At 44.9% G+C, this 17,090-nt stretch overlaps 1 protein-coding gene across 12 annotated transcripts in view; it reads left to right on the top strand.

Annotated features, from left to right (window-relative positions):
• Positions 1–17,090, top strand: part of da (transcription factor daughterless) — a 197,070-nt gene that overhangs the window by 93,407 nt on the left and 86,573 nt on the right. Inside the window, exon 1 of one of the 12 annotated variants that reach the window (XM_076201922.1) lies at positions 13,164–13,397. The exons of the other annotated variants lie outside the window; for them this stretch is intronic. Within the exon in view, the coding sequence (XP_076058037.1) occupies positions 13,290–13,397 (108 nt within the window). The 5' untranslated portion in view covers positions 13,164–13,289. Of the gene's footprint in view, positions 1–13,163; positions 13,398–17,090 lie in introns of those variants that run through there. 12 annotated transcript variants of the gene reach the window in all.

The following is a 17,090-nucleotide window of genomic DNA, read 5'->3' on the forward strand; positions in this document are numbered from 1 at the left end:
TTGGCTGCAATATCACCATGGCCACGGCCATAGTAAATAGGGTTGTATTTCTGATATTTTTCAGTGACGGTTAGAAGGCTGCATTGAGTGTGAGAGGGGGTAGTAGCTCCTGAAGGTGTCTTTGTTCATAATTGTAATTGCACCATTGCTGATGGAGGTACGCTGCAGGGTGGAATTGGCCAGACATTCGGGTGGATGGATGTGTGGGTCAGCATACAGCACGGTTGGGCCCGTCATGGTGAATTGTACGCGGCAAAGCGAGTAGTCATTTCTTGGCCAGTAATTTCAACTTCGAGGACAGTAAATGTTCCGTGGGTATTGTTATTAACGGTTAATTGTATATCGAAACCTTAATTTATCTGCATTAATTATGTTGTTAGTTTGTTTTCCCTGGAATTGTTAAGGGAGGAGGTAGGGTGGGGGTGGTGAAGGGTGAGTTACGGTAAAGGTCGAGGTTTTAAGACTCAGAGGTTTGACCTAACCAGGTGACCCTTCCAGAACTTCTACCTCCCCCCTCCATGCCCCCCTCCCTCCATTCCTCGCCAGCCGACTGTTCCTTAACCCCCACCCCCGCCCTAGCCTAACCTCTCCATTACCCCATCCACGTTCCCTTCATTGATAGCCCAGTTGAGTGTTTGTTCCAACCTGGGGACCAAGATGTGTGGCCAGATCATACGTTTATACGCTGCTCGCCTTTTTCGCTACCGGGGATTTCCCAAGCCTCAGACTCGCCCTCCTATGGCGTCCTCATCTTTCTTCCCCCATCTCATCCTCCCCTCATACCGCGCACCCAGCGGTTGTGTACACCCCCCTTCTTACCCCCCCTCCCCCGGATTTCTACCCCAACTTCACCATGCCCCTTCTACCCCCCTGCCCTCTACCCTCCCCCCCACTAAATCACCGTCCCTGTCGAGACATTTCCTCTTCCTCCTTCACGATAGACCCACATCTTTCACTTGTATTTTCACGAAAAATTGCTGTTAAATTTCTTGCATTTTTTTTTTATTGCGCATGTCCTCGCTCTTGTCACTTCTTCCTTTCTCAACCACTTCTTTTCCTCGTTCTCACTGGTCGATTGCACCACCACCGCCTTGCTCTTCTATCCTCCCATCCGTTTCTACCCGTTGCTTATCCCCCCCGCCCCTACCTCCCTCCCCCACCTACCCGTCTTTGTTCTGCCCCCACCGTCGTAACCCTCCCCTCTGCGCACGCGCGGGTGGGTGCTCGCGTATACATGCGTGGCTGAGTGCGTGCGTTCATTCCCCCTACACACACACACACACACACACACACACACACACACACACACACACACACACACACACACACACACACACACACACACACACACACACACACACACACACACACACACACACACACACACACACACACACACTCACACGCACGCACTCACACTCACTCAGGTTTAACGTTTGGGTTTGAATCTCTTCCACAGCCAATGAATTAAGGAAATAATCCGCCTTTGCCAATTACGGTAGTATTCATGAGAATGGTCTTCCATTCGACCATGTTCTTGTAGGAGAAGAGCGTAAGGGATATGGAATATGATATTGATCGGTGGCTGTTTGATCTCGGTCCTGAGGAAGAAAAAAAAAAAAGAATGCAGATAACGTGCGGAGGGAGAAGCAAAAGTACACACTACGGGGGTACCGTAATTTATTCCTCCACCTCACTTCTTCTACCCCCCCACCCCTCCCCCACCCTGCCATCCACCGTCAGTAGCCCCCACATCCCGCTGCCCCTCTCTCGTCATTGGTCAGTGTTCACTAGTACACCTTAGTGGTTCATACCCCTCCCCTACCTTTACTGTTGTTTTTATTTTCGGTAGTTCGTGGTACCTTCGCAAACCTCAATCGTATGTTCCCCTAAGTTTAGATGTTCTTTCGATCTTGTAATTTTGCTTGTCCATGTGAAGGATTGCCTCCAATGGTGCTTATACCCACCTCTACCCCTCGAACAAGCACTTTCCACTTCGTTTTCTGTGTTATCCCCACGTGCTCTTGGTAAACAGTACACAATTAATTTGCTAAGCTTTTGTTTGCGGTTATTTATGTTGTGGATCTAATGTTCTCGTTCATTGTCCCGGGCAATCCGGGAACCGACCCCCCTACCCATGTAGTGGTCTCAGCCTCCAACCGTCGGTTTAGCCACCCCAACCCCTCCCCCTCCCACAGTCTCTCTCTCTCTCTCTCTCCTCTCTCCTCTCTCTCTCCTCTCTCTCTCCTCTCTCTCTCTCTCTCTCTCTCTCTCTCTCTCTCTCTCTCTCTCTCTCTCTCTCTCTCTCTCTCTCTCTCTCTCTCTCTCTCTCTCTCTCTCTCTCTCTCTCTCTCTCTCTCTCTCTCTCTCTCTCTCTCTCTCTCTCTCTCTCTCTCTCTTTTCTTTTTTTCTGTCCCAGGCGAGTGAAGTCTCCTAATGTTAGCTAGAACTATATATCTGAACTTGCCTTTTGGCGACAGTCAGAACCAAGATCGCCTTGCCCTGAAGTGCGTCATCGCACCGACAAGGTGAAGCAGTGTGAACAAATGTTTATGCAAACGAGCTCCATTCTTGTTCTCCAAACGCAAAAAGAAAGAGGTCTGAAATTTACTGAAATTTTCTTTGGCAAATTCCCGGTGCAATATTCTGTTTGTAATCAAGGCATCACCGCAAAGTGTACAGTTTTTGTAGTATCTGGTCCGTTCTTGCCTCCCGATATACTTCCCATGATCCTGTTACTGTTAGATTCTTTCTATTAATCATATGCACACGCATGCATGCTCTCCTTCAAGCATTCCTGGTATTTAGGCTCTCGATTTCCTTGTTGTCACACTTAGTCATTCTCCTAAAGTTTCGTTTTTGTCTGGAATGTGATTTATTGAGATTGGTATCAAGGAGCCACCAGAATGCCGGTAAGGTAGATAGAGATGACGCAGTTGATAGGGTCAAACTTCAAGAGCAAGTCGTGTTTATGTGAAAAAATGTATTTGTTTATATATATAATATATATATATATATATATATATGTGTATATATAGCATGCAATTTCACACCAAATTCAAGGCTGCCATTCGATGGAAATTGGTGAATATGCATCATGAGAGTCTCTACATTTATAAGAATATATATTACAATCAAAACTATTCCAGCTATGACCTACGGGTGTGAAACTTAGAAATGGATGAATGCAATGGAAAAAAAGCAGACTGAAGTTTTGTAGGTGATAAAAAAGCGGAAATGGTTAAAACCAGAAAGGAGGGCGGGAGAGGGAGCAAATGTGATGCCGATTAGACGCCGCGAAATGGCAAGCGTGGAAGTGTTAAGCTAAAGTGGGAGTGGCGAGATAAACAAGTTTATAGGAGTGACCTTAGCAAATTAATTGAACAATTTATGGAAGAAGTTGTCGTACTTGTGAGCAAATTGTTACTAGCCACATATATTCTGTATTTATATAGAGTAAGATATTTGGCTTTATTTGCAGATCCTATTATTAATGGTATTGGATTTTGATATCTTCTTAACTTACTGTAAATGGTTGAATTCAGATTACTTTTTGCATATTGTTTGTTTTTGGATAACAAACTGTTCTTCATGAACCTGATAACTCAAAAACATTCGACTCCATCTTAGTCTTATGACGTCATGTCGAAGGCAAGCTTGGTTTGCAGGGGCCTGATATTGGATCTTGCGTTATAGCTGGGGATTATAGGGATGGAGCAGTGATGGTAACCTCAATGTATTGGATCCTGAGGCTGACCATGGACGTGATTTAGACTGAAGGTATGTGCCTTAGGAATAAAGGGCCTCGCTTTAAATCGGACGCCTGGCTTTGCTCTCCTGCCTGTTTATTTTCTTATTACGTAACCAGTGCTGAATGAGAAGCAGTTGTGGTGTTGGGATGAATTGGGTTATTGACTGGAACTGCGAGATTGAAATGAATAATTTAAAATCGATGCGTGTGTGTGTGTGTATATATATATATATATATATATATATATATATATATATATAATATATATATATATATATATATATATACTTCTAAACAGAAATGTAGTAGCACATTTGTAAATGACACACAGGAAACCCACAGTCGAAGTTTATTTTCTCCGGCTGTGGGTTTCCTGTGATATATATATATATATATATATATATATATATATATATATATATATATATATATATATATATATATATATATATAATATAGTATAGGTGTAAATATTATACGAGTTAAGTACGAGTTGTGGTGCCAAGTTGAAAAGAAGTTTGGTCATCAAGGGGAACTGGGGATGAATCAACTGATAACATATCATCAAGTTTTGCTTTTCACCAGTTCAAAATACCAGGCAGTCTTGCATGAAACTTGCTTGTTCAGAAAGATAACAAGTTTGTGTTTGTCCAGCGATTGAGTTGTGATTAATTTACGATGCCCGTGCAGTTATATATTTTTATTTTTGTTTTTGTGATTGTACTAAGATTGCGTCTTCGTTTTTTGTGCACTTGGCAACAGAAAAGACACATTTTTTTTTACAGATTGTTTTTCTTTATTCTTTTGGCAATTCACCATATATACACGCCACAGGGACTTTGGTTTTCATTTGGATGGTAATATCGAAGTCGTTTATGGCAATCATAATTTTTCATGCTTGGTAAAGAAATCACACCCAGCCTGAGCAATTGTTGTGATTATATTTACAAAACATTACCACAGTTATACCAGAATGATAGCACATGATAGGCTGGAACCATGACCTTAAGATTTATGAATATTTTCATTATGTAACGTCCCCGTGGGGGATAGACCGGCAGTCCTGCAGTGAAGGTCGACTAACCTTACGGCGAGCTCCCGAATCGTGTATTCACTCACGGTAAGAGGGTCGACTTCTCTCTCCTTCCGACCACTTCTTGTGTACGCATATGTTCATGATGGCTGATGTGTTTTGATTCTAGAAATACTAACGCGCGCGCGCGCACACACACACACACACACACACACACACACACACACACACACACACACACACACACACATCATTGGATGAAGGCCATCATGCTGGCGATTCTCAAACTTATGAAGAAATAATATGTAATTTATTGTCCCAGGTAACATGAATACGGTACATGAAATGTACTGAGAAGTGGTATGCAAAAACCTGTGCACACGGCAATGCCCAAGCCCCAATAAATTCTTACATTTAAGTTCATATCGTTCACAGATAACCACAGCACTCCCTAATGTTCAGGCCCTTTGTTAGTATCGGCAGATCACCTCCCAAAGGGATGCCTAAGTCTTCCTTGGGGCTTTGTGACTTCGTGGTGAGTGGACGTGCCCCGAAGTCGTGCCCGTTCGAAGCGTGTTTCGATTGGACACGCGTTTAGGGACGACATCTGCAGGCAGGCAGACCCACGCGAAACACGTGGTTATTTTTAGCATTCATTGTTCCCGGAAAGCATTAGCGCTACGACTACAGGATTTCACTGACCTACTGTACTCAGTTTCGCGAAAGAAAAGAAAATGTCGCACATTGACAGGTATTCCTGTTATTATTTTCAGTGGACCTGGTCTTTGGAGATTGTTAAATTTATGTTACCCTAACCAAAGTATTATCCTTCCCTGCCGCCTTTATCGAGCATGCGAATCACATTCATGGGCATTTAGAATAATATTTTTTTCTCTTCTTCAGAAGAGACGTGCGCTGTCCAGTAATGTAGTCAAGGACTGAAGATGTCAAAGTGACGTTGGGTGACCATGCTAGCTAGTGATTGGCATGTTCGTAAATTTGCAAATTGCCGCTTGGTATTCTCTTAATCATGCAAGGACGTCGGTAATCTAAGAGCAGCGGACGACCTCCGTTAAGGACTTAAATGTTGCGTTTATTCGTCTGTTTAATTATTTACATTTTATTTTTTGTTTTATTCGAGTATGCTTAGAATGCATGCGTTAGCATTGTTCATTTAGAATTCGCAGGCAATGTCAATTTTAAAGATTTGGCCGCCTACTATTCACTGGGGTTCAACATAATATTGTTAAAAATAATTGGTATTGATACAAATGGTTTGTGAAGGACACAGTATTTTTATGTTAAGGTAATGTGTTCAAAACGCATGTAATCACGGACAAAGCGTTCTTCAACCACATATAAACAAGATGGGCTAACGCATGCTGTTATGTTGTATCTGATGCAACTGTTGGCGCGCTCGTCTTTATGATTTTGTTCTGATTCATAATGATTGTTGATAAGGGTTGCCCCCCGCAGACTCGTTAATCTAGATTCCTCTCGTCTACCATTGTTAAGAAATATGTGAAACATTCCATAGCGTATATTGTTATGAATATACGTGCTAATGTATTATAAGGGAACCCATTGATATGTTGATAGAATATTACTGTAGATGCTTATATTTGAAATGTATGATTTTATCCAGATGTATAATATATTTACCTACAAGTAGTATATATATATATAGATATAGATATATAATGTGTGTGTATTGGACACAGGTTATGCATGTTTATAGTATTTGGCATTCCAGTGTTTCCCCATTATAAAAATACACATGAAATTGCTGTGAAGTAGGAAATAGTCCATATTCCATGATCCCTTTCAACATATGTACCGTTATTCGTGTTGTCGAAAAAAAAAACACTTCTTGACTACAGCAAACATAACTCATGCGGGTGAAGGGAAGCCGGGACCAGTTTCCTGGCTGTCTGAACGCTGCCCCCTACCCCACACACCTAGTAATAACAATCGTCTTGTGGTCTCGAGAACAAATTAGTAATTCGTGAATAGGTGAGCGAGGGATTAATGAAAATGGGTTTGGTCTTTATCGTCACAGGTGAACAACCTCCCCCCCCCTTGGTTGAATAAAATCACTGGGCGACGGCAAGAACAAGTATACGAGTTGTGACTAGCCACGAGAAGGTTAAATATGCCTCGTGGCAAAGTCCTCGACGGAGATGGAGTTCTCAGAACCTCCCCTCCTTCCGACTCCGTTCTCACGCAGGGCTTCAGTAGAGGCCTGCGCCGCCACATCCTAGCCAGGGGTAGCAGGGGAGATAATACAATATCCACGAATTAAAAAAAAAAATGCTGACAGAGGGCTGCCGTCCAGGTGAGGCAACGCCAAGATGTCTTCTTAGGCGTGTGGAGGAAAAAGAACGCCAAGCGGAAGTGAAGCAAACCTAACATGGACAGCATTTACTGGGTGTGACCTTAGTACTCTACCTGTTCCGTATAGGCGCCGTGTGGATGAGTTTCATGGGCGGCACGGAAAAGAAGTACCGTCGCGCATGGAAGGAGTTCAGTACAACGCGTTAGGCTGGTGACGCTGGACGTTGGGAGTGGAAGCTCGCGGGGCAAGTGCAGACGTCAGTCCGTACAGGTGGAAGCGCGGCGGTGTCGGCAGCCTACGGCTCAGTCAAGCTGAACAGAAGCCAGGTGGGCAATCCCCGGTGATGTAAGTTGGGGGAGGAGGTAGAGGGGGCGGGGAGGTGTCTTCGCCAGGCATGGTACGTGGTATCAAAGTTGGGGTTTGGGGGACGTATTTGGGTAGGGAGGTTGAGGTACAGGGTGATGTCTGTAGATACCAGAGCTATAAGATACCGAGTAAAACATACCCATTGTTTTAATTCTAAAATTTGCTGACAGTGAAACATATTTCAGTTTGTGCGATTAGATATTTTGAGTTCATAAGTTGCCCAGGACTTTGCTTTTATAGTTTTCGAAGTCTGTTAATACCGACCAAGGCCAGGAGTTGATATCCTGAAGGTTTTGAGTCGGCCTTCACATGTGGGTGTTGGTTGGGCAGCACATCTCGAGTGGACTGGCGAGTTCATAACAGGTTCTTCCCAACAGGAGCACACAACACCAGGACGTCAAGCGTAGGACCTTCACGTGACTTTGATTTCGAGTACTGTGGCTACACAGCACACGAGCCGTCGTCTGTGGCATTTCTCTCTGTTGAGGTATTTGTTGAGTGCCTCGGGGTTGTTTCCGTTATGGAAGAGTCGCGAGTTTGCATCAGTCACCAACCGCCACCTTCCGGAAGGATGTTGGTGTCTGATGGCAAAGCGCTCGTAATATGTTGTGTGTTTAAGGGCAGATAGATTCCCCGGTTAACATTCGAATGGACCCCGTGGTTGTTGTGATACTCCCTTTGGTTGAGACAACGAATTGAGAGTCTCTCTCTCTCTCTCTCTCTCTCTCTCTCTCTCTCTCTCTCTCTCTCTCTCTCTCTCTCTCTCTCTCTCTCTCTCTCTCTCTCTCTCTCTCGCTCTCTCTCTCTCTCTCTCTCTCTCTCTCTCTCTCTCTCTCTATATATATATATATATATATATATATATATATATATATATAGTATGTGTTTGTCTCAAGCTGTGGATGTAATATACACCATACCCTGCCCAGGTGCCTCGAAAGTAAGTTCATAATGTGGAACATGTTAGATATTTGGTGTTAACTCTCAAGAAAACTGAGAGCATGAAAACAACAACTGTGAAACCCGTAAGTACACTGTCAGGTGAAGTAGTTCTAGTTGCTGCATGTCAGTGAGAAAAGTTGATATTCCACCAGGCAGTTCAAGTATGAGGATGGCAGTTGAAATGAAGGATAGCTTGAAAGTGAGGATTGTTGAACAAGCTCATCTAGTCTTGTTTGTGATGGGGACGGAGGTCAAGGGAAGGTGCGTCATAAACTCCTGAATGATTACTACCCTACTAAGTCAATTAATAATTTCTTTTGTAAATTTGTGAGTAAAGTGAGGCACCTTACTTACTTTTTTTTTTCCTTTCCAGGTAAGTTGCTGCTCCTCTGCAGTTCTGTCCGGGCTCAAAGGAAACGGTAAGGTAACGCGTTAAAATGTGGCTTGATGTCAAACTCTTGTAACTTAAGCGTCCCACTTCAACTGTAGAATAAAGTTAATCGTGGAATAAGCACCTAAACTGTTGAGGCATAAGTTTGTTTAGGGACGGGATGCAGCTGGTGTCCCCCGTACAAGGTTGTTCCGCTCAGCCGGTAGATGGCAGCACAGGTCTCTTGTCAGTCTGTATGCACGTGACGGCAGCAACGTTCCTTTGTTTATGATCAATTCCGTAACCAGAAATCTGACTTCGCGTTCAACAAGGGGAATCGGATTCCCCAAGTTGGGGTGTTTCCTGTCACCTACATGAAGGGTGTAGGTATACTGTAAATGGGACGGAGTCTTCCTTATTGACCCGTTAGTGTCTATAGGGGCTTCATCCAACCCCGACCGAAAAAAATCGCCTGACGACAGCCAGAATATGAACGCTAGAGAAGTCCTGCTGTGTAGGCTTTGTTTTGGATAAGAACGGACGAGTTTATGCAGCTGGCGGGAGGACCTTATGTTTGGGTGTTGATTGAAGATTCTCGACGGATGTGTGTGTATGTATATATATATATATATATATATATATATATATATATATATATTCGAATATCGTTTGCCGGATCTGCAGAAGCATATCGCCTTAATGGAGTGTGTTTATGAACTTTTCTCTGTAGCGTCCGTTGTGGTCTTATGTGGATGTCGAGTCTTGGACAAAGGTAAGTCTGTGACAAAATGAGGTAGATCCATCGTGTGGGTGTTGCACTTGTATTCTTCACATCCTTGACCTGTATGGCTTTGACGGTGCTTGTCAGAGTATGTAACAATACAAAACTGTTGCAATCCTGTTCTTGACATGATCATTGTGGCGAGATCATTAACACGTAAGAGAGTGGGAGTGATCTTGTGGTGTATATATAAAGGTGTTTTTCACAAGTTTGCAATACATGCACAAGCTGTGTCAATGTGAGTTTTTTTTTTTTTTTTTTTTCGTTTATTTTGGTACGGCCACATACCTGGCAAACATGCATGGCGATGATGGTTGATGTCAAGGTTGAATGAATTATGTGAAGTGATACGAATGGAACACGGGAGGAGGTGATGTGCTCACACAACCTTTTACTCTTATCGTTCGCCCTATCCAACCCCCAGCACCTTTGCGCCAACCCACTCTCCCCACCCAAGACGGGGCTCTAATCTCGACCTGTCGCTCCCCTCATCACTCTTCTCTCGTTCTCCATTGCCCTGGTCTCGTTGGCAACGTAACTTTTCTTCCCATTTCTCTGTTTGGTGTTGTCGGACTTGCCGCCTGCTCTGATGCCCTCGTCTTTCGACCCTCGCCTTCAGTTACTCTCCTTTCCTCTTGTACCTCATTGGCCCTACGTAAATCGGCCTGGCTTCTTGTTTTTTCCTCCCCTCACTTGACATCTGTACCACCACGTGTTCACTTCCTGAATGTGACTCGTTTCATTCTGTAATTAATCCACTTTTGTGTCGCACAGGTCTTGATTAGGTTATGTCGTTCTTGCCTTTGGTGTTTCCTAACTCTTCTTTCCTGCTTCTTATCTCTCTGTTCAGTTTTACTCCCACCTACCTCCTTCCTCTCGTCCTCTGTCTCACTTTTTTCCTATCTTCTCAACATTTGTTATATGTTTTACACTCCATTTTCCCCACAGTTTCTTCATTACATTTATAATTCGCATCATTATCAGCCTCCCCTTTATCAACCTATCGCTCTTCTCGTCTTCGTCTGAGTGTTATCACAAATCCAGAGCATCCCGCGGCCTCCCTTTAGGCTGGTCTTATCTCACCCTCCCTTCCCTTGTGTTGTCAACCCACTTCCATTGCTTTTAGACGTCGCTGGAGTCTGTGCTGGGTTATGTCGCTTCGGTCAGTCCCCGTTTGTCCTCGGGTCGCCACGAGAACTTGGCATCATCCGCCTTGCATGGACCAACAGAACTCCTGTTGCATCCCTTGACGAAGCCCCACCTGTTTAGCGATTCCAGATAAGCACACTTAGTTTAATTTGTTTAATGCATGCCTCGACCTTCACCACATAGGTCTCGTACTCGGTATCTCAACCTTGTAGCGTCAAGTCTCGTTCGTTTCACCCTGGCCTTTGTAGACCATCCCTCACCCTCACGGAGGTTTTACTCGAGTCCAAACCCTGCTTTTTGTCAGCCTTTGTTACCATACCCAGCACCCCAAGTCTTCCCTTCTAGAAAGTGTATCACTCGTACTTAACCTAGTAAGCTGCTCATCGTTTTCTGTTCCGCCTCCGTGGGTGTTCTTCGGGCCCAGTCACCCTAGGCCCATTACACCATCCCCCGTATGGTGCTAAGTATCTCCTTGGTGCCATAAAACCTCTCCATTACAGTAATACCATAGGATATTGTATCCCTTTTCCCGTCAAATTTCCCGTTCCTCAGTCTTCCACAAAACATCCCCTCCACCCCCACCCCCGTGTGCCTGAACACCCTTGCATGATTTTTTTTTTTTATTATTATGACACTATAACTCTTGTTCTTGCCATACCTTGTAGACCAATCTCTGACAAGAACCGCTCTTTTATTTATTTATTTGTATTCTTTTACTTATTTGTTTATTGATTTTTATGTGTGTATTTATCTATTGTGGGTGGTCATATCTTTTATTCCCCTCAGTGTCACCATCCCTCTTTCCACCCTGCCAATTGTTTGTTCTCCATTGTATTCTTATACCTGTTTTACCCCTTTGTGTTCACAGACCTCTTCTTCTCTACCATGTCATCGAGTAGCTTGTTCTTGTGCTCCACACAGTCCACATCACCTGTTCTCGAGTTTGCCATCAGTCTTCCTGTTATCTTTGGTACACCGTCATGTGGCCATATCACTTGTTTCATATTGTGTCACCTTTGACCTCTCTTGGTTTCAACTACCCCCTTGTCCCTTCCGTGTAAGAAGTCTCCCCATCCACTCCACAGTGTACTCCATGACATCTCATTCGGTATGCCTCCACACCTTGTTTCACTGCCATCAATACTCCCGCCCCATATATGACACTACCACCCATCCATCCCTGCTGTAGCGTCAAAACAACCCCACACCCACACAACCCTGTGTCATCATCACAGATGCTTCCACACATTCTCTTCTCCCCATCCTCCCATTCCCCATCAACCATCCCCCACATGTTATCAGGCCCTCCCCCCCTCCCTTCCCCCCACCCTCTCCCGTCCTCTCTTTTCCCCATCAGAATTTATCTTGTGTTTATTCTTGGTTGGACCATTCTTTGGTCCTTTTGGCACCGTTTACGATGGCCTCGATTTTTCTCGTCTTTCAATATTATATCACATTATGCTTTTACCGTATCCTCACACCTTTTATTTATGCGTACCCCCCCACCCACCCACGTCTTCTAAAGTATACACTGACGGTAAGCACCAGTGCCCCTCAGCCGGTTTGAGGGGAGACCCGGTGAGTGAAGTGTTTAAAGGTTATTGGTGCTGTTACATCGTGAGTAGGTAGATGTATTCATTTTAATTACTCACTGCCTCGCGAAGCCAAGATGTGCTGTGTTGTTGCGTTGTAGGTAAATTGCGGTGTCTCCGTGCTGTGGGGGTCGTGGCGGCTCTCCCCTCGCCGAGTCCTCCTCCTCCTCCCCTTCCCCTTCCCCTTCCCCTTGTGACAAGAAGGAGGGGCCATTGCAGGAGTTGGCCAATCGCGAGCCCGGATTTCCGCCGGTGGCCCCGCCCCTTCCCTCGCCGCCACGAGACGCGATTCTTCGAGGTCCACAGCATCACGCCAAGAGCCGACCAACAAGGACGCTTACAACCGGTCGCGTCGACTTCCTCGCCGCTCTAGGTGCTGCTGCTGCTGCTCCGCTAACTCCCACCCACCCCTCCCTCACCCTGCTCCTCCTACTCCTCATCCCTCTTCGTTCCCCTCCCACTCGACCTCCTCTTCCTCCTTCATCAACCGTTTCTTGAAATCATTACCAATTCTCAGTATTTCTTACCGTTCCGACCCCCCCCCCTTCCTCCTCCAACAATTTCCCAAACTCACCGATATCGAGTTCGAGAGCTTCCGTGACTGGAAAGGTTGCGTCACCCCAAGTAAATATCGGAAGATCCTTGGGGAGGCGGTGGGAGGTCGCCCTTCTCGAATTCGCGAACTCTTGCGACGTTGTGACCCAGTCTTGGGCGCCTTCGTTTTACCATGTGACTTCGAGGCACCCAACGGGACTTTCCGCAAAGTATCGGGAGGACCCTCGTGAAGGAAGTGCCGAACTGTAGTGGACAAAGATGTTCGTGGTGGTGGTGGGTGTGAGATAACTGGAGATGCGTTTCAAAATCTGAAGGAGGACCCGGTGCCCGTAGCCGCCCAGCTTCCCGAAGGAGGAGAGGCGCCCATGCAGGACCGCCGACACCCGCGTGCTCGACCTCGAAGTTCCCGAAGTCCATGCAGGAACATCACCACGCCAGCGCCGCAGCCGCTGCAGCCATGTTCTGCACATACCCCTACTACAAACCGCCCCTCGTCTATATGCCCCCTCACAAGGGGATTCCGGTAAGCTTTCCCCGGAAGTTGTTGATTTCTTCCTGTGACAAGTAAGATCATTCTTCCTCCTGTGTCCTCTTCTGAAATATCTAAGATGGTTTCAGTCGCAAGACAAGTTATCACGCGTCGTATTTCAGTTATTTTTCTTTTGTAAGTTTGATGTGTATTCGCGGATTCCAAGTTTCATCGAACCGCGAATCTGGCACGGCAAAAGTAGTTCATAAACATGAGAGTTGTTTACGTGGTAGACTCGCGTGTGCGTGTGTGCAGACGACGGTGCGTGTATACTTGTGCGACCGAACAATTGGAATTATGCGAATCATAGTGCGAGGAGGCAAAGCTGGATGAAAAAAAAAATACGTTAATTGTATCCCAGACGCCCTAATCATCGCTCGGAGGAGAAAGGGGCTTTGGGAAACAAAGCGAATTCCCGTCAACTTAGAGGAGGGGTGGTTCATTCCTGTTAGGACGGTGATAGTTCAGTGTATAGGCTACGTCACGGTGTCAGGAGGAGGAAGATTGGGGAGAAACTACCTCGGAATGGTTTGAAGGAAAATGAGGAACAGCGATATGGTCGACGTTTGTGTAAACTAATGGTATGTAGAAAGTAGTACACGGATTATCAACATCCGTAAGAAGCCGCAATCTTTAATCACTTCAAATGTAATATACCTCGTCACCTGTGTATGTGCATGGCTTTAAAATTAATCTCATTTCCTCCCAGGTGGAGGGTACCCACCCACGTTTGAGAAAAAAAAAGTGTTTTTGAAATGTGCGAGATACGGAAGTGGTAACCTCGTGTCTTCAGATAGAGTAAACTACATTTTTTTTACGAGCAGCTCAGGTTCCCATTCAGGCTGAAAACATAAAAATATCTGGGGCAAGGATGAGGCTATTGAAACTATTCATAGTGTGAAAACACACAAACACACACACACACACACACACCTAATTGTATACTACAATTAGGTAAATACATATAATTTAAAATTAGAGATATATGTATATATATTAAGTTGAAACCATAAACGAATTTGAGTCTAGGTATTTAAGAAAATTAGAGAATAGGAGACGGGACCCAACGAACGTTCTGCCTTTCCTGTGTGTTACAATTAAGTAAATACACGCACAACATATATGTGCTGTATTACAGAGGTTGCATGAGAAAATTATGTGTACATGTTGAACTGTGTTGTAGACCGACTAGAGTAAAGTTAAAGGTATGCAGTACATAATTTATAGGGTCATTGTGTTTTCACTAGAAATGCCTAATACGGCAGAAAATACTGATTATGCAACAGTGCCAAACTGGTATTGGGATTACTGAATAGATTAGAAGTGATATGTATTTAGTGTTAGCTGGCAATGCGACCAACTCAAGGTTCAAATTGTGAACAGTAATACGCTCAGGCCGTGGAAGACCGTGGAGAGATCCCGCAGATGGCGAGGGCATGGGGCGAGAAGAAGTGGTCTGAGTGAATCGATTCAGGTATGAATGGAAGACCAAAGATCGGTGTGGTTGTGTCTGCTCTGAAGTCTTGTGTATCGGTGGTCGGGGGATGTCTAGGGAAATGGCTACATGGCGACACATGGAACCGGAAACTGGCGCTACAGGAGATAGATCAGCGGGATTCACAGAGCTGCGGAAAGTAATCAGAGCATTTTAATATCATCCCAGTATTGGTGAGAAGAGTGTGTTGGCTTTGTGGGCCTATGGCGACACCTGCCCATGACACTACAACTAGCTAGAGGAAGGTTATAGGGACACCCGTTTTCACCAAGCCAGGTCTTCATTTCCGAGGTTCAGTCCAGTTCATATCAAACCAGTGGAAGTGAACACGGGAAATGGAACCATGGTGATGAGAAGGTACGACCGTATAATGCGAAACTCTTGAGTGCGATCTCGAAGCATATGTGTGTGTATTTTCATGTTAAACTTTAGGGGTGGGTGGGTGGTACAGGCCTTTGATATTCTGTAGATTTCTCAGGAGTGAAACGCAGGTATCATCAGGGAGCCCCTTCCCATACTTTCCTAGCACCGTATCACGCACATAAAGATGTGTGTACGCACTCTCCGGGGAAATAAGCTGCGAAAATGGATTTTGTGTAAGTGTGAATGACCGCATTGAGATAATTTCTTGTTATTTCAGTTTTTCTTTCTTCCAATCAGAGTAATTTTTTATCCAAGTACAGCCATGATCACTCATTTATTGACCAGCCACCTACCCTGAAATTTCTCTGATTGTGCGGGCATGTATCGTGTGATTTATAAATTCAATGCCATGCGTTGGGCGTACTTTTGTATTCCGAGGGCGAAGCGAAACTTCGGACGACTTGATTGCGTCGGACAAAACAGCAGTTTGCTTTGGTCATCACGCGTTCTGGACGAGTCTCAAGGGTGACAGCGGGTATATAGAAGACGGATTTGTCTATCCGTAGTCTTCGGTCTTCTAATATGATTACACTTGTATTTGGTTGAGTAATTCAACATGGCGAATGTTTTCTTCATTAGTTAAAAAAAAAAAAAAACTTTTTAAGTGAACGACGGTTTTTCGTTTATGTTTTTCATGAAAATGTCTCACCAAGAAAATTGCTCAACCATTTTTTTTTCTCCAAATTATATCCCAGAGTATGTGGGCTCCATTGCATTGTGGCATTCAAGCAGTTCCATTTTGAGGATTTTTTTTAATTTTTATCTTTTACAAAACACTAAAAGATTGTTTTGTGAATAAGAATAGACCCATGTACATTAAGATAAAAGAAAAGCTAGTTAAAGTAATGCCGGGCTTGGGTGGCCGTAACGGCTCTTGGCAGTCGTTCTTTGTCCACTACATATGTATTAGCTCAACCTAATTACCCTTCATTACTGCAGTGCACGCAATTACTCTTAATCGCGACAGTCGCTAATTTTATTCATCCGAAGGGACCTGGACTTGCTTTCGATTGACCTCGAGGACCCGCACAGTACCAGGAGAATGAAATCATGTTGGACTCGCCGTTGTATTGAAGGGGTTGTAAGTGCTCTGACATCGATACCCAGATTGCTTCGTGTAAGGAGATCGATGCTACCGGTGAAGGAGACGGAATTTCCGGGCTGCGGTCGTCATCTTTCGCTCCTCTTGCGAGGACGGCGGCGGAGCTGTCTCCGTCTGCGACGACAACGACCCCACCCGCCTGTGGGTATGCTTCCACACCAAATCTCCTGAGAGCAGTAGCGTGCCCTTCCTGCCGGCCTGCCTAATTGTCTGGTGCGTGTGTGTCCGCGCGCACGGCTGTAATGCAAAGGGAAGCACAGCAATTAGGCAGTCGACGATGCGGCACATCGGCAGTTAGACGGCAGGGTACTGGACCAGAGTCGTGTCGACAATTAGACATGAAATGCTTAAAATACTCTAAGACAAAGGAATGTCTAGGTGGGAAACGCCATTAGCTTGACTGTCACGGCGCCCAGTTGTCGCTGTAGCATTTCCAAGAAGGCCGTGGAACTTTACACTCTGGCCATTTTTCGAGCGCGTGGCGGCCATGTTTGCAACTGTAGACGGTGCGATGACAATTGATAATTAGTAAATAAGCAGTAATATTTTTGTTGGTGGCTGTGGGCATTGGTGTAATTTGCACTTACTGGGTGTTGTTGAATATGGTCTCCACATTAACCAAGAAGAGTGCCGGTAACCCAACCCAACGAAGGCAAAGCTGGCTAAC

Source organism: Oratosquilla oratoria, chromosome 18, assembly GCF_046742065.1.
Source record: "Oratosquilla oratoria isolate Oo_2021 chromosome 18, ASM4674206v1, whole genome shotgun sequence".
Lineage (NCBI taxonomy): Eukaryota > Metazoa > Arthropoda > Malacostraca > Stomatopoda > Squillidae > Oratosquilla > Oratosquilla oratoria.